The sequence below is a fragment of the Ricinus communis genome, chromosome 8 (assembly GCF_019578655.1).
Source record: "Ricinus communis isolate WT05 ecotype wild-type chromosome 8, ASM1957865v1, whole genome shotgun sequence".
Taxonomy (NCBI): Eukaryota; Viridiplantae; Streptophyta; class Magnoliopsida; order Malpighiales; family Euphorbiaceae; genus Ricinus; species Ricinus communis.
In genome coordinates, this window is record NC_063263.1 from 4,750,113 (window position 1) to 4,773,820 (window position 23,708).

The 23,708-nt window shown below is 33.2% G+C and overlaps 1 protein-coding gene across 1 annotated transcript; it reads left to right on the plus strand.

Annotated features, from left to right (window-relative positions):
• The first annotated feature begins 17,001 nt into the window (after positions 1-17,001).
• Positions 17,002-21,595, plus strand: LOC8265340 (translocase of chloroplast 120, chloroplastic). Its single transcript, XM_002528234.4, has 2 exons — positions 17,002-17,155; positions 17,513-21,595. Exon 2 carries the CDS (start codon positions 17,542-17,544, stop codon positions 21,067-21,069), a length of 3,528 nt encoding a protein of 1,175 aa, XP_002528280.1. The 5' UTR covers positions 17,002-17,155; positions 17,513-17,541; the 3' UTR covers positions 21,070-21,595.
• The last annotated feature ends 2,113 nt before the right edge of the window (positions 21,596-23,708 follow it).

Consider the following 23,708-nt stretch of genomic DNA (forward strand, 5'->3'; position numbering starts at 1 on the left):
TGTATGATGTGTCCCATTGAGCATGCTAAAATTACTGTAGGTCAGTATTTCAACCTTTTCACGTGTGATTAATTATTGAGTGTGTTAGAGGCTGATTACTTCAAATAATTACAATCGGTGCAATAAATGTAAGATATACAACCGTTTAACTTCTAATCCAGATGATTGTGTAGATAATAAAGAGACCCCGATTGTGACAGCCTGACTTAGAGAAGCGGTCCGACAAGGGCGGGAAGTGGACGCCGACACAAAAATAGGATGCCTGGACAAGGAGTGGCTTCTGGCAGGCTTTTAGGACGGCAGAACTCTAAGGTATGGGGGTACATGAATGAATCAAATTGCACATTGAAATAGGGCAGGGAATGGTTGATAACATATATATAAAGAGTTGGAGCTAATCACATGAGGCGCCTTTTGGTTGTTTGGCTGTGGAGTTGTAAAAACTCCAAAGTTAAACGTGCTTAATTCAGAGAAATTTCAAGATGGGGGACCTCTTGAAAATTTCTCAAACTCCCTAAAGGGACAAAACTGTGAGGCCAATGGGGGGCTAAAGGATAAATGGGGGGCCAAAGAACAATATCTCATGTGATCTGGTTCCCAGTCGTTGCATCGATTACCTTGAATTCTTAGTTAAGTTGATGCAGTTTTATCAAATCACTATGCATAGCTAATTAGTAAGCTAAAAGTTATGTTAATGATGAGCTAAGATATAAAAATGAGTTGTGAGCATACAAATATGAACTCAAAACATGTAATTATTGAGCTAGGATGTGAAAATGAGTTTAAGGAATAAAGCTAAGAGGTAAATTATTGTAAGCTAATAACAATGATATTAAATATGCATTGAGGAATATAATTGCAATAAATAAATGCTAAAATAGTAATTGGAAACTTCAGAAATTTGATTGCATAAAATAAATGACTTACAGGATGTAATTGAATACTGAGGTATACTTGAAAGCTTCAATCGTATTGTAAACTACAACTAAGGATTGCTTTTGTAGACTAAGGATTACTTTTTTAATCTAAGAATTGTTTTACTACTCTAAGGATAACTTGACTAATTTAAGGATAAATAATAAAGATAAAGTTCATAGACTCTGAGTCTGTTTTGATTTGGTATTTGATTAGTTGAGGTTTGCTCACTATGGTTTTCTTGCTTATTTATAAACTTTCTTAGCTTATAGAATCCTTCTGGAGTATTTTTCATTCTTGTCTTGGTCCTTAATTAACTCTCCACTTTGGGAGCATGTATTGTTGCTTTTCACATTTTGCACATGTTATTAAGGATATAATTTCTTTGGTCTCTTCCTTACTCTTCTCAATTTTCTATCCATATTTCACTCCACGTCCTACTACTTCAGTCCAATTACCTTCTTCACATAATATAAACATATTTTTTCTACTTAGGATATGTTCACTTCCACACCACTTCCTCCTTGGCTGACACCTATGTTCATTCCTTCCAATTCGCAAGAATGTGTTTTAAACTTTCAAAAGACTCTATAACTCACTTACATCTTCATGCTTCCTCATTTTTCATATGTCAACAATCCTTAAGAATTATTAAACTAACTTCTGCCTAAATATGGGCAGATGAATTACTCAAAGGTCATGAATCTAAATATGGGCCAAATTTCATAAGCTTCAAAATTTGGATAAAATTAAATGAGTTTTCTCTATGGACCTAGCTAAATTTACTAAGCTTAGGCTAATGCTAAATTTAGATGTAAGGAATTATATACAAAAATTATTTTAGAAATTACATGTAAAAAACTTTACTGTAAATTAAAATATAAGTATCTATTTTAGGAATTTCATCAGCGTGGATGATTACATTCAAATTTAACTCACATAAAACAAGCTAAGAGGAGAAGGTTAGACAAACTTGGATATCAATCTTTAAATTTTATAAATAGAGAAAGGCGTCTTCAAAATCAGTACAAGCAATCATTATTAACAAATTAACAATAATATGAAATAACAAATTGAGAGTTTTTAGTTTATTCCTTAGCAATTTCAACTTTTAACATCTAGCATTATAACACCTTTCAAGTCTTCAATTCTTTAGTATATATTTATGTTAACGTTTAAGCTTTCAATTTTTCTACAAATATTTGTATCATTTCATGCAATTGAATCCTTAACTTACTATAAACTTTCAATTTATAGCTTTAGTAGTCTTGTAACATGTCTTTGAACTTATTATTTAAAGCTTAACATAATTTCTTGGCTCATTAAATACTAGTTTCATATTTAATTTTCAAACAAGCATAATTTTCATTCATTAATTAGCCACTTATATTTTAATTTAATAAATTTACATCAGCTTAGCTTAGAATCAAAGTAATAATATAAGTTTCTTTATAATTCCTATAGAAATCAAAATGGTCAATTAGCATTTACTACTACCATTTGAGGCAATTTGCCTTTAGTATCCCAAATAGACTAATGGACATAAAAATAAAAGTGCCAAAAATTACTAAAAAGCAATAACTATAACTAAATTTTTTTCCAAAGATATTTGTTAAATAAAATCTACAATTTACTTCAATAAAAAGAGTAAAGTTAATTTCAGCTATAAATATATAAATAAATTTAAGATTTAAAAATTAAAAATTAAAATTAAATTATATTTAAAATTTTAAATCTATTATCATTGTCTAAACTATTCCAATTTTGAATACCAATTTTTTACTTTACAAAATTTAAAAATTTTAAAAAATAAGTATATATTATTTTTGTCAGTAAATGGAAACTGCATATCCTTTGGTGTATAAAATTAGTTTTCCTTGATAGCCATTTTTATATATAGTATTTGATATAATTAAAGAAAATGATAAAATATAACTCAAAGTTAAGGGAGTTGAATGATTTCTCTAATGCAAATACAGAAAAGGCAAACTATTTACTAGGCTTTTTTTTGTTACTCCAAAAATTAATGTTTTAATAATTTATCAAATAATGAACAATCACGTGATCGAATGAGTTTAAGAAGAAAAAGACATTTTTCATGTTCTCTCAATTAGAGTACAGTGGGAGCCATCAAATCATACGGTCCACAAATTGCCCCTCAATGTCTGCACGTGACACACACCATATGCTATGTTTTACCTTAATAAAATATCCACGTTGCCAAGATTTTTCTTTCCTTTTGGCGTCCATAACAAAAGGCAAAAGCCAATTTTAGATCCCTCAACTTTGCAGATTTAGTTCAATTCATCCCTATATTTCAATTTCGTTTTAAAAAATTCCTGGACTATTCTTGAAATTTTTATATCCTTTAGTGAATTGTAGTTATAAATGTTGTTATATGCAATTAAGTAAAGCTAAGGTAAAACTCATATTTGAGTCTATATATTATTCGACTTTATTTCACTTGGTTCTCATCATTTATGATGTCTTAACTTGTCATTACTTTTTATTTTGTACTTATTTAGTCTTTATATTAATATACGTATAAAATTAATAATAATACTGGTTAAATAGGAAAGCTAATTTTCAGTTATTATCCATTTAGCTAATAAACTGGACATACATAAATGACTCATGTGTAAATAGGGCATAATTTAGCATCATAGTCTTTAAAAATTTCACCTTCTATTTAGCTCTCTCGCTGCTTACAAAAAAGGCATATGGAAAATGAATTCTCTTTGCAAGAGAGCTAATGGATTTTTCAATAAACAACCTACACAATCTTCATCTAACCATACTATAAAAGTGTCGTTACTTGTACTATTAGGAGAATTCTCATTTTGATTACTTTACCACATTAAGAATCAATATAATCATAGAAAAATCAAGAAGCATATATTACCTATGGAGTTAAAAAAATGCTTTAGAAAAAAAAAATCATCAAACATTCCTATAAATGTATTCATTTTCACTATAAAGCTTTTATTCTCCTCAGTCTCTTCAATAAAATATATGCTCTTTCTCAAATCATCAAAGTAACATTAATTGACTTCAACATCTTTTAACTATGCATTTGATTTCACTATATGAAGGGATTGAGTTACTCCACACTAAATCAACTCAGCAGTGACTCCATTAGCGCTCCATTGACTCAACTAAATTACTTTTGCCATCCTGAAATGAGGCTAGTATCACCAAAGTCTCTAATTCTTAATTTGTAATATTAAACCGTCTGAATCTTGATTTCAGTATCAAAAAAACCCCTTGTGCCATTTTTCGATAAAAAATTCATTGAAAAACTGATATGGCAATGCCATATATATGAAAAATAATTTTAAATCTTATTAAATATATACCATGTCATTAAATGGATTAAAAATAAAAAGACATGGATCAAAATATAATTTTTTTATTTTCTATTAGAATAGACTCTTTTTCTTATCTACCTATTCTTCCTCCCCTCCTTTCTTTCTTTCTAGATTAAATCTCATATTTATTGTATAAATATTTAATTCACAGCTCTACCAAATAATAAATTCGCAAAATCTACCAAACCATACACAAATCTTGGGTGCTAGAATCTTTGTCTCTTTTTATCAACAAGCTATATATTCTCCTCTCATTTTCATTTTATTGTTGGTTAGAGGTAAAAGTGGTGGTGAAGCTTCATTGGTCTAACTGCCGCTGCTAGTCACCATCTCCTCAACTCCAATCGCAACGTCCATCTCTTTTACTTCTATTTTGTTGTTGTATTATTTTAAATATCAAATGCAATAGTATCATCAACAACCTCTTTTGCTATTTTTTTTATTTTTCTTTTTTTAATCTGAAATACAACATCGCCTATAACAATAAGATAAGGGGATAAGTAAGAGTGTTGTTATTCTTTGTTAATTGTTTCTTTTGAAATTGTTGGAGTTTTAAGTAATATAGATATGGTAAAATATCTAATCTAGAAATAAAGAAAGAAGAATGTTAGATTGGTAAAAGAGAAGATAATCTTTTTAATAATAACTACAAAATCACATTTTGATCCATATAGTTTTAGTCTCTTCATTTTTAATTCATTTGATGATACAGTATATATTTGATAAAATTTTAAATTACTCTTTTACATGTGGCATGCCACATCAGTTTTCTGATAGACTTTTTGTCGAAAAATGATACAAGGGGCATTTTTGATATTGAAATTAAAAGATGAGGATAATTAGCCCCATCGAGTCAAATCAGTTTTAGAAAAAATTTTGCAAGGTTTGATTTCCTAGCATATAGAGAAATAATACAACAATATAAGCTAGGTATAAAAACCCTCTCACCATTTTTATGATAATAGAAAAATTGAAACAAAACTTAGCTAGAAAGAAACACAAAGTGAAGGAGGTTAAGGAAGCTAAAAAGAAACACAAAGTGAAGGAGGTTAAGGAACATATAGATGCATGATCTTTAGAAAAGAAAAAAGAGAAGAAACAATGTGTGCAAATGAAGAAATTTTAAAAATTAGCTAGAATAAACTATGTCGATTTTTAGTATTGAAAAACTATATATCTTAGTCATCATCCACAATGGCAAGTTGTGAAATACATATATATAAATAATAGTGTATGTCAACACGTGCATCACATTTATTAACATAATAACTAAATGATTATAAAAATAAAAGAGAAAAGGTACAAATGAGCCCTTAATGTTTCGGGTCGAGTTTCATATTGGCCCTTAAACATTAATCGGGCTCAATTCAGCCCTCAAATGAAAAAAAAACTCAATTTTGAGCCCTCCATTTCATGTCCCATTTAAACAGAGAATATTGTCATTATTGTTTTGCTCATGTGGGTTATAAGATGGTGACATGTCATCGGTGGTACCTTAAAAGAAGCTGTATAACATTTGTTAATGGTGCGTGAGTCTATAGGCAAAGTAAAGAAAAACTTTAATATGCTCAACTACTAGTAAAAGACAAAACAAAATCCCCAAATTGAGAGAAACTCTATATTGTTAACCTTAGCAGCTCAAGAAATTACATCATATACCTGTTTGTAAGCTTCAACCTGATATATAAGGATTTTTTTAGTTTTGGTGATAAAGAAAGTGAGTCACATCGAGTCGACTGAACATGTGAGTGATAAAGTATTATTTTGCTTTTTCTTTGCATGTTATGGTCCTCTTGCTACTGTCATTTTCTATTACTTAAATATTATTCTTATGCTTTTTGAAGTAGTGGTCCTAAATTAGTAATTTTTTTGGCTACTTGCAGTATGGACAATATAGTTGATTTGAGATTCCACTATGGAGATAGTTGGGTATTTAAGCAAGGAAAAATGGAGTATGTAAATTGTGGGATTGATATAGTATATGATCTTGACATTGACTATATGTGCTACAGTAACATAGTTAATAAGTATAAAAAAAAGTTTTTGAACTTAAGAAATATATTTATTCTAGAATCGGGAAAAGACTTGTCTAAGGGCTTGTTTTTAGTTCATGATGATGAAAGCATTAGGGAGGTGTAAAATTAAATAAGCACAAATAGTTGGGTGGAAGAGATTGAATTCTATGCAAATCATGATATAGATGTGCCGATATTAGCAAATGAGGTTACAACTATTGAATGGAGGGGTAAAAATGAACAATCGGGTTTGTGTACTGAGGTGGGTTCTAGGGTTGAAGATGAGAATCAAGGAGCACCAACAGAAGCCAATTCCAATATAGCAATACAAAATAGTTATACAAATGCTGGTGAGAGTGAATGAGCATGAGAAAGGTAATTGAAGGAAGAATGAGACTATGTTTGCAAAAAATAAATATGTTGCACCTAATGATTATTTGAGTGAAGAAGGGAAGATGAAGAAATTAATGATGATGTTGAAAACAATAATAAAAGTTCTAAAAGTAGTGCGGATGAGAATGAATGAGAAGAGGTAGCTTCATCCATAAAGCCAGTTAGGTATGATGGGGATGATGGTTTGGGCCATTTCATGCTTGGCATGACATTTGTTGATGCAAATGAGGTTAAGGAAGCTGGCTGTAACTAGTTATGGTGTGGCTTTTGGATATAAGTTGAAGATCAACCTTAATGAACCATAAAAATTGAGGGTTAGATGTATGAATAAAGATGGCTACCCTTTTGTGATATTAATCTCAAAAGATGGAACAAATACAGGTTTAGTAGTAAAAACACTTAGGCCTGAACATGGGTGCTCTAGGCATATTAGCATTCCAAGTGCAACATCCAATTTCCTAGCAAAGCATTTTAAAGACAAGATTTATAAGAGGCTTGATTTTACAACAAAAGAGATGAAGGATGAAGTTGAAACTGCACTAAAGATTAATGTCAGTGTAGCAAAGTGTAAAAGGGCAAAGAAAATGATAATACAAGAGTTGGATGGGAGCTTTAGGATAGAGTTTGGATACTTAGAAGTTTATGTAGCTGCCTTAAAAAGGAGCAATCCTAGAACTAAAGCTGAAATTAAACTATGCAAAGATGCATTGTAGGAAGGGAGGAGGATGTTTATATGTTTGAAGCATGCAAAGTTGGATGGAAAAGGGCTGCAGACCTATTATAGGTTTGAATGGCTATTTTTTAAAGGAGATTTGTAAAGGTCAACTCCTAACTACTGTAGGAAAGGATGGAGATGACTAAATGGTACCTATTGTATGGGCAATTATTGATAAGGAAACCAAGAATAATTGGAAGTGGTTCCTTTCATGGTTAGCACAAGAGCTTGAACTAGAAGATGGTTCAAAGCTTACATTAATCTTAGATATGTAAGATGTTAGCTTCATACCATTATTATTTTGTTTTATTTTGTATTATATATGCTTGTATAAGTAACTTAATCTACTATTTCTTTGTTAGGGTTTGATTGGTGTTGTTTCATATGTACTCTCTAAGGCCAAGCACAAATGGTGTGTTAGGCATATATATGCCAATTGGTCGAATAAGTGAAGAGGAGGTGAATTTAAGAAGTTTTGGTTGTGTGCATGGAGTACTTTTGAAGAGGACTTTAAGGACAACTTGAATTGCCTTGGAGCTGTGAGTAAGAGGGTAGTAGAGGATTTGAATAGGTATCCTCCATACAATTACTCTAGAGCTTATTTTAGTTCTAGGTGCAAATCATGGATGGTTGATAATAATATTTCAGAGTGTTTTAATCCATGGGTATTAGATGCTTGACATAAATCAATTATAAGTATACTAGAAGATATTAGATTACAAGCAATGAGTAAAAGTGCACAAAACAAAAAGCTAGTTCATAAGTGGTATAATGAGTGGAGTCCATCATACAAAGATAAAGCAACCGGTTGTAGGATTATTCTTCATGGTGATTTTAGCTATGAGATCGAGGAAGGAGATAAAAAGGATACTGTTTTTTTTTTTGGATAAGGAGTTATGCACATGTAGGGCATGGAAACTCACTGGTATTCCATATCCTCATACTATATGTACATTGTATCATTCGAAGGGGGATCCAGCTTATTGAATTAGCCCATTCTACCATACATCTTCATATGTAGTAACTTATTAATCACCTCTTCTGCCAGTGCCTCGAAAGAAATTCATAAAGTGTGAAGAGTACCTCCCAATTGAACATCCTCCAGTAACAAAAATGAGTGGCAGACCTAGAACTAAAAGAATAAGGGGATCAAATGAACCAAAAAGAACTTCTAAAGTTGGTAAACTTACCAAGAAGGGCCAAAAGTAAAGATGTGGCATATGTCAGCAAAAAGGACATAATAGGATTAGATGTCCCAACAAAGGCACACAGGTAATTGTTTTGTAATTATTTTTTTTTATTTTGACTTCTTAGTTCTTTACATTCATATGACTGCATTTTGGTCTTTAGGTACCTAATACTACAAGACTAGCTGTTAGTGCCAGTAGACCACTACCATGTGCCTCCGCACCAAGTTCCAATAGACAAAGAACTGTTGTTGGCTATTCTACCTATTCCAAAAGACTAATAGGCTTTGGTTGTTATATTGACTTGAGAACGAGGCAAACAACTTTCAATGTGAGTATGTTTTGTGATATTAGATGTTAATGTGCATATAAACCACTTGCGATAGTTAATTGTGGAGATTTTATACTAACAATCAGGAATATCAAGTGAGGGTTATAACAGAGCCTGATGTGGAATTGGAACATGAAACTGAACCTCATATTAGATTTCTAATTCCATGTGAAAGAGAATTGAAAAGGAACTCACCTACAATGTCTGAGCCAACAACTTTAAGGAGTATTAACTTTAAGGAAAATGGATCACAAGTCATACATGCATCAAATGACTTGCCCTTTTAACCTCCTAGCTTGCAATGGAGAGGGAATCTTGCCATTACCACTAGGCAACTACATGAACAAAGAGAGCACTAAAAAGAGGGGCCCAAAAAAAAAGAAGAAAGTCTAATAAAGCAAGTGTGAAAACTACCACATCAACAACATAATCTAACTTATTGCATAAATTTTAAACACTAAATTTTTGTGCTATTATTAGTTAATACAATCTGCAAAAATAGATTTGTTATATTTTTTATTGTTGCAAGTTCCATAGGAAATAGAACTTAGATTTTGGATCAATTTCCATAGGAACTGCATTATTTTGGGTACCATTTTTTGGCTACTTGTTAGCAGTGTTGTCTTATTTTTTGCTACTTGTTAGTAATTTTATTGGATACTATAAATTGTATTGGCTCAAATGCGATAAATTTTTTTGTTATTTAAACATGTATATTTGTTCAGGTCTCTATTTTGTACCAAACATACTAATATAAAAAGTGAAGTCCTATAATTTAGCACTTAAACATCCAAGATAGCTTTCATTATATGAAAATTAAGAGTGCATAATTACAACTACTAATTATATTACTATCACAATTACGAATAAAATCTAAGAGAGCAAAATAACACTTAGCATATATAGCTGTATACTTATTTAAGAATTATAGCTGTAATATTCCTCAATTTATTTCCTATAATTATTCCTATATAGTTGACTTACCTTGCCTGTAATTATTCCTATATAGTTGACTTACCTTTCCTGTAATTATTCCTATATAGTTGACTACCTTAAATAGGTCTAGGTATCTTGTATAAATACCTTGATATATATGGAATAAACATAAGAGTGTTTTTCAGTCAATTATTATTTTGGTATCAGAGCAAAAGAAAAAAAATTTCGCTGCATTCTTTTGTTCAAACCCTAGCCATCATCTAGCTGCAATCTCTACTAAAACTAACAACAAAGAGATTCCTGATAATAAGAAACTCTCGACGGTGACCATTTATGAGACCTCTTCTCCAATCCATATTAAATTGGATGGTTCTAATTATCATGTTTGGTCAAAGATTTTAGAGATGCATATTGCTGGCAGGAAGAAGAAGGGTTATATTACTGGAAGAAAGGTTGCACCTACAGAAGATGATCCGGGCTATGATGAATGGGAAGCTGAAGATGCCCTGTCAAGTCTTGGCTTATTAATTCCATGACTGATAATCTGATGTCGCACTTTGTTCAGTGTGGGACATCTAAATTTGGGATGCGGCTAAGAGGAGCTATCTTGATGCTTCTGACTCTTCCCAAGTATATGAACTGATGAAGAGGTCATTTCAATTGCGCCAGGGTGGTCGACCTCTCCCAGAATATTTCAGTGAGTTAAATTTAATTTTTATGGAGCTTGATTATTATAGGCCAATGACATGACATGTGCTGCTGATATTGAGAAACAAAGGAAGCGTATTGCAGAGGATCACATCTATATATTTCTTGCAGGTCTTGATCACAGTTTGGATCAAGTTAGTAGTCGTGTTTTAGCTACCTCCCATTTACCAAGCTTGGAAGAAGCCTACCCTTTAGTTTGTCGTGAAATGCAGAGACAAGTCACCATGGGAACAGAAAATGATTCTGAGGCTTCAGCTCTAATGATCTAAAAGAGCACCTCTCAGGTGACTCCTTATATTCCTGTGAATTCTACTGCTTCCAATTCTAGCTTTTGCACTCATTGCAATAGTACCAGGCATACAGTAGATGTTTGTTGGAAGAAGCATGACTATCCGGAGTGGTATAAACTTAGACAAGCTGAGAAGAAAAATAAGAAATATGCTCAGATTGCTATTACTGACACTTATCCACCTTCTGCTTCTCATGTCTCTCAAGTGTCTCCTCAATAAGGTAATTCTAGTATGACATATGTTTCTACTGCTTCTAACACTTGGGTTATTGATTCAGGGGCTACTGACCATATGACTAGTAATTCTTCTATACTTGCCTCTTTAATGTCTTCACCTGTTAAGTCTGTACAGGTTGCTAATGGACTTCTATGCCAATTACATTAGTTGGGAATGTCTCAATTTCTCCTACATTCTTAATGTCATCTGTCTTACTTTCCCCTGATCTTTCTAATAGTCTTCTTTCCATTAGTAAGATTACCAAAAGTCTTAATTGTTCTGCAATATTTGATTCTACTCATTGTGTCTTTTAGGACAAACGTACGAAGATGACGATTGGCATTGGTAAGGAAAGATGAGGTCTTTATTACTTAGAGGGGGCTACGAAATTTAAATCTGAACCTAGCAATAGTTTTCAAGTAGAGAAAGAGTTGTTTGATAGAGAGAAGATTCTTTTATGGCATTGTCGTTTGGGGCATCCATCTTTTTCTTATTTAGAGCGTTTATTTCCTAAATTGTTTCACAATGTTGCTATCTCTAGTCTAAGATATGAACAATGCATTTATACTAAAAACCATCGTGTTCCTTTCAAAACCAATTTTAATAAGAGTTTTATTCCTTTTTCATGTGTTTATATTGATGTGTGGGATCCTTTTTCTACTCCATCTGCCTCAGGCCATAAATACTTTGTGTTTCTTATTGATGACTGCACTAGAGTGAGCTGGGTATATTTGATGAAATTTAAAAGTGATGTTATACAGGTGATTCCTCAATTTTACAAAATGATTGTTACACAGTTTCATACTCAGGTCCAAGTTTTTCTTTCTGATAATGGTCGTGAGTTTGTAAATCAGTCTCTTACCAATTTCTTTCTAGAACATGGCATCCTACACCAAACAACTTGTGCCTACATACCACAACAATATGGTGTAGCAGAGCATAAGAATCGTCATATCCTTGAGGTTGCTCGGACTTTAAGCTTTACTATGCATGTTCCTAACGGTTTTAGGCTGAGGCTGTCATGACTACTGTCTTTCTTATTAATCGAATGCCTGTTCGTATCATTAATTTTCAAACCCCTTTAAGGATGTTATCACAATTTCACTCTATTCCTTCTGCTCTAAATATTTATACTAAGATTTTTGGTTGTGTATGTTATGTTCATGTACACTCTATATATAGGGATAAGCTTGATCCACGTGCTCTTAAATGTGTTTTTCTTGGTTACTCTAATTCTCAAAAAGGCTATTAATATTTTCATCCTCCTACAGGTAAATATTATGTTTTTATGGATGTTCAGTTTTGTGAACAAATATCTTTTTTTTTTGGGATGTATCTATGATTCCTCTTTAGGGGGAGATTAGTAGTAAGGAAGATGAACGGTTATGGTTAGAAGAGAAGAAGTTGTCGATATCGAGTAAAGGGGAGAATTCAACTATTATGGAGAATAAGAAATCTTTAGATAATACTTGTTCTGTTGAGTTTGAGTATGAATTTAAGGAGAAAAAGGATGAAAGACCAGCTAGGTTATTTCAAAACGGTTATACAAGAAGAAAACAGAATGACACTGTTATGTCTTCTCCTGACTCTAATGCTCCTCTTGATGATACTACAATGCCATTGGATGACTCTTCTACTATTAGCCCTGAGGTATATTTTCCCTCTCCTACAACTTCAACTTTAGAGAAAGATTCTAGTCCTGTAACATTAAAAAATGCTATTTTGAATCCATAAGTTATGGATCACGATCATGGTAGGAGATATCCCCCTCGTGAACGTAGAGAACCTGATAGGTTGGGTTTTTTCAAGTCATCTTTTAATGTCACTTATCCTATTTCTGATTTTATCTCTTATCATCGTCTGTCTAAGGCTCATCTAGCTTTTGCTCTTCAGTTGTCTTCTGTGTTTATTCCTAGTCATTTTCAGGAAGCCCTTGGAGATCCTAAGTGGAAGGTTGCTATGGAAGAGGAAATGAAGGCTCTCCAAAAAAACTCTACTTGGGAGATGGTTGAGTTGCCACAAGAAAAAAAGACAGTAGGATGCAAGTGGGTGTTTATAGTGAAATACAGGTCAGATGGGACAGTTGAATGGTACAAGGCTAGATTGGTGGCCAAATGTTACACTCAAACCTGTGGGATTGACAATCAAGAGACTTTTGCTCTTGTGGCTAAGATGAACACCGTTCGAGTCATTCTATCTCTTGCAATCAATCTAGACTGGCCATTACACCAGTTTGATGTAAAAAAATACTTTTCTCCATGGTGATTTGATAGAGAAAGTGTATATGGATCCTCCTCCAAGTTTTACACTAAGATGAGGAAAGGTGTGCAAGCTGAAAAAGGCATTATATGGGTTGAAACAATCGCCAAGAGCATGGTTTAGCAAGTTGAGCTACTCAATGAAGGAGTATGGTTTTAAGCAAGCTTTGGCAAATCATACTCTATTTTATAAAAGGGAGCATGATGATATTACCTTACTTATTGTTTATGTTGATGACATGATTGTTATAGGTAGTAATGCTAGTGAGATAGAGAAACTTCAAAGCTACTTGACCAAGGAATTTGAGATGAAAGACTTGGGGGTTCTAAAATACTTCTTAGGTGTTGAAGTATCTCGGTTAAAGCAAGGACTTTTTCTCTCCCAACGAAAGTATATTTTAAATCTCTTAGCTAAAATTGGCAATTCTGCCTGTGAACCTGTAAATACTCCCATTGAGGTGAATCATGGTCTATCTATCTATCCTGATCAGGTTCCGACTAACAAAGAGAGATATCAGAGACTAGTGGAAAAGTTAATTTATCTAACTCATACTAGGCCTGATTTATCATATGCAATTAGTGTTGTCAGTCAATTTATGCACAATCCAAGTGATCGACACATGAATGCAGTGAATCGTATTTTGTCTTATCTGAAGTCCTCTCCAGGTAAAGGTATTATGTTCTCCAAACATGGGCACTTGGATATTATGAGTTACACAGACTCTGACTTTGCTGGCTCTAAATTGGATAGAAAGTCTACTTTAGGCTATGTGTCATTCGTTGGAGGTAATCTGGTGACTTGGAGGAGTAAGAAACAGAATGTGGTGTCATTGTCTAGTGCAGAAGCTGAATACTGGGCTCTTCATCATGCAACCACAGAGCTTGCTTGGTTAAAAATTCTCTTAAAAGAACTCGAGTTTGGTCCAAAGAAACCTATGGTGCTTTATTGTGATAACACTGCAGCTATTGAGATAGCTAACAATTCGGTTCAACATGATCGAACTAAGCACATTGAAACTGACAGGAATTATATCAAGGATAACCTGGATTATGGTATGATAGAGGTTCCTTATATTAAGAGTGCAGATCAGCTGGCCGACATGATGACTCATGCTGTTACTAGTGGCTCATTTTATACATCATTATTCAAGTTGGGCATGTATGATATCTATGCACCAACTTGAGGGGGAGACTTAGCATATATAGCTGTATACTTACTTAGGAATTATAGTTGTAATATTCCTCTATTTATTTTCTGTAATTATTCCTATATAGTTGACTTACCTTTCCTGTAATTATTCTTATATAATTGACTACCTTAAATAGGTCTAGGTATCTTGTATAAATACCTTGAGATATATGGAATAAACATAAGAGTGCTTTTCAGTCAATTATTATTTATAACAATATAAGCTGTTATCATCTTCTTCCTTATACTTTCACACTCTGCCTCCTTTTTCTTCAAGCACTTTAACTCTGCCCATAACTCATAGATTTTAGTCTCAATTGCAGAATCTTCTATAATTCCTCTTCCGTTACCCTTTCTCTAATTTGAGCTAATAAACACCTTCTCTTTATTTTCATCTCATTAAGTAACTCCTTAAACCTATCATTGTAAGGCTCATCATGCCACTCAAAGCATCCACAACCTTGAACCTATAAAATATAACCATAGGAACTATTGTTATTTTCAAACAAACATTAACTATTCAATTTACACAAACCCAAACCTACTAGGTAATTACTGTAGCCATAAAATTTTCTTCTAGGATTTTCATCTGTCCATGAAGTCCACCTAGGCGTATTCAATTTGAACTCCCATCTTCGACAATTACAGTGCATTTTTTTGCCTTCATAATAAAGCTCCATATTTGAACGCTTTTTACAAGAACTTGTTGTTGAAGATGAAGAAGAAGCTATCATATAGTTATGTCGAAATAAATAAGAAATGTTACCCACTTATTCACTTAATTCCAGTACCCAAACCCTTGTAATTTTTCTACAATTCTTGATTTAAATTTCTAGTATTTGAATAAAAAAAAAAGAACAACAAAGAGAAAGCCCACTTATGTTACCATTATACAACTTCTTTTAAGGTCCCACTAATGACATGTCACAACTTATAACCCACATCAGTAAAATAATAACGGTAAGATTCTCCGTATAAATAGGACGTGAAAATGGAGGGCTCAAAATGGCGTTTTTATTTGTTTGAGGGCTGAATTGAGCCCAATTAATGTTTAAGGGCCAATGTGAGACTCGACCCAAATGTTAAAGGCTCATTTGTACCTTTTTCTAAAATAAAAGTATGAGAATAAGTTAAGACACAATAAAATGGATGGGGATTAAGTAAAATAAAGTTGAATAATACATAGACCTAAATATGAATTTTGTCTAAAGATAAATATGCCAAGAAAATGTTAACTATAAAAGAAAGTGCCCAACTAGAATAATGAATTATCAAAATGATGTACTTTATTTTATATTTATAAAGATACATTTTCAATTATAAGTTTTGTTAAGAATGTGATCAAAGATGATAAAACTATTAAATAGATTACCGAAATTTGTGGAGATCAACACCACTTATATACAACAGTGCTAAAAAGCATGAAATATTAAGAAACTTTAAAGGAGAAATTATCTATTATGGTTATTACTTTATGGAGCTGGAGAGTTCAAATTTGAATATGTTATACGAACTTATTTTTCTATAGGAACGACCTTAAGTAATAGTAATAAGATAATGAATAGAGGAAATGCCTTTATAATAGTTTCAGAAAATGATGCTTGTTTAGGCACATGAAGAAGAGGCGATCCAATATGGATCAAAACCATCAAATAGAGATTCAAATTTATAAAATTTGATGAAAAATTATAGACTAAAATAACCGACCAGAGTTGAGATGAGTTGGTGATAGAATAAAAGATTAAATAGAAAAATAAAATTAAAGTCAGTTGACTTAGTTTACACGTGAATTATTGAAACTATAATTTGTTTAAAAAACTCAATTATCCAGTTCAGATGATACCTTCTTGTCAATTCCTATGAGTATAAATACTTCTAATATTCTTTTAATTTATTTAAAAATTAAATTGATAAAATATAAAAAGAATGTGGTATCTACAAAAACATAAAAAAAGTTTATCATTTTAGTATATTTTTCATCATTTTTTCTCGTATAATTTATTTTTTTGAGACAATGAGAACAATTTTGGTGGCCGACAATGAAAAATGAAGGTCAACTTTCTATTTTTCTAAAATTAACAAAGTTTGAAGGTGATTTAAACAATTATCTAAAAAATATTAACGAGATAGTAGTAATAGAGACAAAAACAATATTGTTTCTATGAGGGGAAATGACTCTTACTTTGTTCTTACAATTTCTGCTTCACTTTTTAGCTGAATAATGAGTTAGTATTTTATAAATTAAATTTTTTTTTTATGTGATTTAAACTTAACCAAATTCTTAGTTATTTTATAGAATCGATATTAAAGAATAATAATTCAGAATTATTTAAAATGAAATTAAAATATAGAGGATGAACATAACAAATTACGTAATGTTCAGGGACTCAACACGGTTTTTGCCGTAATAAAACGATGATATCGAAGCAACCAATAAGTCTCAACCGTCGGATCAGGAAACATCACAACCGTAGATCAACTCTTATCGCCTTGATTCAGCTACTGGTAAGCCAAAGGGCATAACCAGTAGATGTAGAGAAAGTTAAAAAAGCGCTTCTCTCTCTCTCTCTCTCATCTAATCTTTTTTGTCACTGAAAGGCCAAACTCTCTCTTTCTCTCTCTAGTTATCTACAGGTAATCTGTTTTTTTTTTTTGTTTACTTACTATTTATTAGTATTTATTTATTGCTTTTATAAACATTTACTTCAGCTTATTATATCCTGCAAAACCCTAATAATAATTATTCTAAGAATGACGAAGATCTGATTTTTTTGTTTTGTTCTTTCGTGCTCTTATTTTATCCGCTATATGGGATTTTAGAATTGAGATCCTCTTTTTTAGTTACTATTGTTTTGCATTTTATTTTCGTATTAGAAATGAAAATTCTGAATTAGGGTTTTGGGTTAATTTATTGTTTTGGTTAAGATAATTGTTGGTGTTTTGATTGAACGGTTTCCCTTTTTTGATTGTTTGGGTTTATGGTCAATCTAGGGTTTTGGTGCAAAGGCAAATAATTGGAAATGGAAAATGGGGTTGAGAGAGTGGGTGGGCCTGGATTGGGAGAGGAAACTATTGTTGAAACTCAGTTTGTTGGGGATAATAATGAGGTAGAAGAGAGAGTTGCTGTCGGGTTTGATAGATTGAAAGATATTGAAGATGAGGTTTTTGAAGAGGCAATTGATTCAAATGAGCAATTGCAGGAGGAAGCTAAATTTGAGTCCGAGCACAGTGTTGAGACAATCAGTGATTCCGTTTCGAAACTGGTGGATGAGAATTTAAATATGGGAACTGAAGTGGAGACTTTTGAGGAGGCGATTGATGTTGATGTTCCTATTGCTGAGAGTGGGAATCCTGAGGAGTTGGCTGCAGTAGTTGGTGAAGAAGAGGTGAAGGATTTAGTGGGTGGGGATTCTGTTGATAAGATTGATGAAGGAGGGACTAGTAAGGAAGTGGGAAGTGATGGATTGAATGGAGAAAGGGAGGTCTCTGAGATTGGTGGTGATGGAGGAATTGAGGTTTTGAACGATTCAGTTGAGGTTGATTTTAGTCATGCAGTTGAATCGAGCAGGGAGATTATGCCTGGGGATGGTAAGGAGGAAGAATTGAAGGAGGCTGATTCCTTTTCTGAATATCAACAAACCAGGGAACCTGTTGTGGTTTCAGTTGAACTTCAAGAGGATAGGGGTGTAGGTGTTAATGACAATCTGCCAAAGATTGATACAGAATGTCAGAGTGAAAAAAGTGGAGAATTAGAAGTTGTTACGCCAGTCCTTGATTATGTGAATGGGGTTCATGAGAGCGAACAATGGACCAATAATTCAAAATGTTTGGATATAGAGCCCCAAGATGATAGCAATAGAGATGTAAAAAATGCTTCAGTTCTAGCTGATTCTGGACATCAGGGGGAAACTCATGAACTGAATGCTAGTTCAGCTGCCCTACATACAGAGGAAGCAACAGCTGTGCCAGAAATTCCAATAGCTGTCCCAGAAACTCTAAACTCACACTCAGAAAATTTCGTGAATGACAGTAGCGAGGAGCGTACGACTTGTGAAGCTAACCTTAGAGCAGAGGATAACAAGATTTCTGAACCACAACATGCTGATGAAGTTAATGGTGTTGGCAAGGATAGTGTTGTCATTGAGGGACCCAAAAAGGAAGCAGAAAAAGATCGGGGACAGAAACCAAACACTCAAAAAAATGGTCAAGGGGAAATTCTAACTTCAGCAGAAGATGCTTCATCATCTGTAAAATCCACTGGTCCTGCGCCCCCGCCTGCCCGTCCAGCTGGTCTTGGGCGTGCTGCCCCCCTATTGGAGCCAGCACCTCGGTCAGTTCTGCAGCAACAGCGTGTTAATGGAACTATGTCTCATGTGCAATCCCAACAGGTTGAAGACCCTACAAATGGGGAGGGTGATGAGAATGATGAGACCCGTGAGAAACTCCAGATGATCAGAGTGAAATTTTTGCGGCTTGCCCATAGGCTGGGGCAGACTCCCCATAATGTTGTTGTAGCACAGGTTTTGTACAGGCTGGGATTAGCTGAGCAGTTGCGAGGGAGAAATGGAGGTCGTGTTGGTGCCTTCAGTTTTGATCGTGCAAGTGCCATGGCTGAGCAGCTTGAGGCTGCTGGACAGGAACCCCTTGATTTCTCTTGTACAATTATGGTACTTGGGAAGACAGGAGTTGGTAAAAGTGCAACCATCAATTCAATATTTGATGAAGTAAAGTTCGGGACTGATGCTTTCCAATTGGGTACGAAAAAAGTTCAGGATGTTGTAGGCACGGTTCAAGGGATAAAGGTACGGGTCATTGATACACCAGGTCTTCTTCCTTCTGGGTCTGACCAGCGCCAAAATGAGAAGATTCTTCACTCTGTCAAGCGCTTTATTAAGAAAACTCCTCCAGACATTGTGTTGTATCTTGATAGGTTAGACATGCAGAGTAGGGATTTTGGTGATATGCCCCTCTTGCGCACCATAACTGAGATATTTGGTCCATCTATCTGGTTTAATGCTATTGTGGTCCTGACTCATGCTGCATCCGCTCCACCTGATGGTCCAAATGGTACTGCTTCAAGTTATGACATGTTTGTTACTCAGCGTTCTCACGTTGTTCAACAAGCAATCCGTCAGGCAGCTGGTGATATGAGGCTTATGAATCCAGTTTCATTAGTAGAGAACCACTCAGCATGCAGAACAAATAGGGCTGGGCAGAGAGTTTTGCCAAATGGTCAGGTGTGGAAGCCACATTTACTATTACTCTCTTTTGCATCAAAGATTCTTGCTGAAGCGAATGCGCTTTTGAAGTTGCAAGATAGTCCTCCTGGGATGCCTTCTGCAACTAGATCAAGGGCGCCTCCTTTACCATTTCTGCTCTCATCCCTTCTCCAGTCAAGACCACAACTTAAGCTTCCTGAGGAACAGTTTGGTGATGGCGATGGTCTTGATGATGATTTGGAAGAGTCATCAGATTCTGAGGATGATTCCGATTATGAAGATTTGCCACCATTTAAAAGTTTGACAAAGGCCCAGGTGGCCAAGCTTACTAGAGCTCAGAGAAAGGCATACTTTGATGAGTTAGAATATAGGGAAAAACTTTTTATGAAGAAACAGTTGAAGGAAGAGAAAAGGCGAAGAAAGATGATGAAAAAAATGGCTGCTGCAGCTAAGGACCTGCCTAGTGATTACAATGAAAATTTAGAAGATGAAACTGGTGGGGCTGCATCTGTGCCTGTTCCCATGCCGGATTTAGCCTTGCCTGCTTCTTTTGATTCTGATAATCCCACCCATCGTTATCGTTACCTTGATACCTCTAACCAGTGGCTCGTAAGGCCTGTTCTGGAAACCCATGGTTGGGATCATGATGTTGGTTATGAAGGTATAAATGTTGAAAGATTGTTTGTGGTTAAAGACAAAATTCCCTTATCTTTTTCTGGCCAGGTGACAAAGGATAAGAAGGATGCCAATGTTCAAATGGAAGTAGCAAGTTCTATAAAGCATGGGGAAGGGAAATCAACTTCCTTAGGTTTTGATATGCAAACTGTGGGGAAAGACTTAGCTTATACTTTACGCAGCGAGACAAGGTTCTGTAATTTTAGGAAGAACAAGGCAACAGCTGGTCTATCAATAACTCTTCTGGGTGATGCCTTATCAGCTGGATTGAAAGTTGAGGATAAATTGATTGCCAATAAGCGCTTCCGAATGGTTGTGTCTGGTGGTGCAATGACTGGCCGTGGTGATATAGCTTATGGTGGCAGTTTGGAGGCCCAACTGAGAGACAAGGATTACCCGCTGGGTCGTTCCTTATCAACCCTTGGGCTCTCTGTCATGGATTGGCATGGAGATCTTGCTGTTGGTTGTAATATACAATCTCAGGTCCCTATAGGGCGATCTACAAACTTAATTGCCCGTGGCAATTTGAATAACAGGGGAGCAGGACAAATTAGTGTTCGCGTAAATAGCTCAGAACAGCTTCAAATAGCTTTGGTTGGACTCCTCCCTCTATTGAAGAAGCTATTTAGTCACCCTCAACAAGTGCAGTACTGACAATGATGAAAAACTAGGTTGTTTGTGCTCCAGCTTATGATGCGCGGGTCGATGATGGCCATTTTTAAAAGTGAGTAAAATGGCTGCTTGTTCTTTACTTATTTTTTCCTGAAAAGCCCTCCCCCTTTTTGTCAAAGTTAAGATTTCAGCAATATGTTGCCTTTTATTATAGTGACTTTTTTTTTTTTTTGGTTGAAATATTTTCATGTGGTGGTTTTTTGTTAACAATAAGCTGCCAGGCACGCCTTGCTTCTGGATTAAACCACACATCTTAACCTAAAATCTTGTATGGGTGTAGAAATTGGTTTATGCTGTACAATGTATAGTCACCTTGCCTTTCTAGTTTTAGGCTAGGACCACATCTGTTTTATCCTTTCCTCTGCCCATTGTAGAAACCAGAAAGATATCGAAAGTTTTGTTAGTTTGTCATCATTTCAGAGAAGATTTCTTTTGGTGTCTTGAGGTATTAGAAAGTCTTATGTATTTCACTTTTGTACGTTTCAAAAAATGGCTTATTTCTTCTTTAGATGAAAATGTTTTTATTTGTTTATTGAGTTTTTCTGAATGGTAATATGATTTTTTTTTCTTGTGAAATGAATGAATAAAACAAACTGAATCCTCCATTGTTCTTTCCTTACCTCTACGGCACTGTTCACTTCACCTACTCTGATTTCTGACTGTCCTGCTATTATTTATGCATATTAATGGTACAAAGACGGGCACATTATGAAAATTACTAGAACTCTATCAAATTATGGCATAATTGATTTTTAGATCCTGCAATTTTAAAATATGCACACCACATGGTCATTAAGCTGCTATAAGCATGCCATTTTAATTGGGTAATTCGGCAAAGCAGTTGAAATGTAGTTATTAACAGCTCCATTTTAAGTGTTGTTTTTTGAACAGCTACTAAGACACTAAACATCACCCAAGTTAATGCTACAAAATCTTATTGGTTCAAACTTTTACTACCCTTTAGGATTAAATGTCAAAATTTGTAAGTGAATTTTGGTTTTATATAATACCTTTAGTTGATCAGTTCCTGATAGACTAGAATGATAAGGTTGAGAGCTGTCATCAGACAAGCAGTGATAGCTTAGCTACCCTTTATCTACTAGTCAAATATTAACAGTTTCAACTTTGTCACTGTCCTCCTCGTCTTCTTTAATGGGCGTTTTGAATGCTTTTGGGGCTTTAACCAACAATTTGCCTCAAAATGTTAATTGGTAACAAGTCCGTGCCAATGCATTAATTTGTCAGAATCTTTACACAAATGCCTAAAAAAAATATTAAACACATTAACTTTTATACCTATGCCTTTAAAAGTTTACGAAATAATACAACAACTCTTTAATAAAAAAAAAAAAATCAAATATATAACAAATTTATTTTAGATATATAATATTTTAATTTTTACTAAAATCTTTCCATTCAAATTTTAAAATTATTATTTTTTACTGTTTTATATATTGATATGCAAGCAATATCTATATTATCTTTGGTCGCCATAAATATTAGAAAGGAAACATGAGATTGTAAATTTTAGTGTAACGGGTATTCTTATACCAAAGGATGAAAACTTTTCAAACTTCATATAAATAATGTCAGATCAAATCGAAATCACAATAAACGAACAAGAGTATAAATTTAATATCAAATTTATCTTAAGTATTCAAATGGTATTATTGAAATATAGTATGAGTATATTCAACTTAAATTCAAACAGACATAAACTTAACAATATATATAGTATATGTCAATTATATTGTGAGTATCAATTAGTATTTTTTAATTCATTAAAACCTATATATTTGATGCACAAGCACTATATATTCTAATAAATAATTTTAACCATTCTATAAACTAATTATAAAAACTGTTTAGTTACATAAATTTTAATTCATGAAACCAAGTCATGGAATTTAGATGAAAATTATTGTTATTAAAATATCATTTTCATCAAAGTTTATGTATCTCATATTTTTTTTCAATATCCATTGTGGTGAAGAAAAATATATATTCTGTTCATATATAATAATAATATAATATAATATCAAAGATGATTTTAAAAATCTAAATGGAAAACAAACAATGAAAATCATAATATCATATACCTGAAGTAAACTTATTATATACTTAGTATATACTTTTCATTATATATCTTAAAAATTACTTTTATCTTTTTTGAAAAATAATTTTTCTATATAATGTATAATCAATTTATTCCTTATATATATATATTATGAGTCATATCTCATACAAACATATATAAACACAAAATTTACTAAATTTTAAGAATATATACTTATGATATACGTTGAGTTTTCTATAAAAGAAATCTAGATACTTAGTTTTCTGTAGACCTGAGTTTTAAAATCCAATATTCATATTCTATAACTTTAAAATACTTAAAAATCAAATAATGTGGTAGTTTTTGAAGCATTTTAATATAATGAAATTTAGACTAACACAAAATCAACTAAATATATATTTGAAATTGAAACTAACTCTTATAATATTGAAGAATTGATGAATTTATCTTCAAGAAGTTTATGATTTGTATTTTTTTGTTTGATATTGTTATTAGTGAATTCTAAAGAGATTATTGTTAGATTTGCTTCAATCTTTTAGAGTTT

What these genes read in the sequence shown, in the direction of transcription:
- LOC8265340 (XM_002528234.4), top strand. Translation starts at nt 17,542, where the DNA reads ATGGAAAATGGGGTTGAGAGAGTGGGTGGGCCTGGATTGGGAGAGGAA.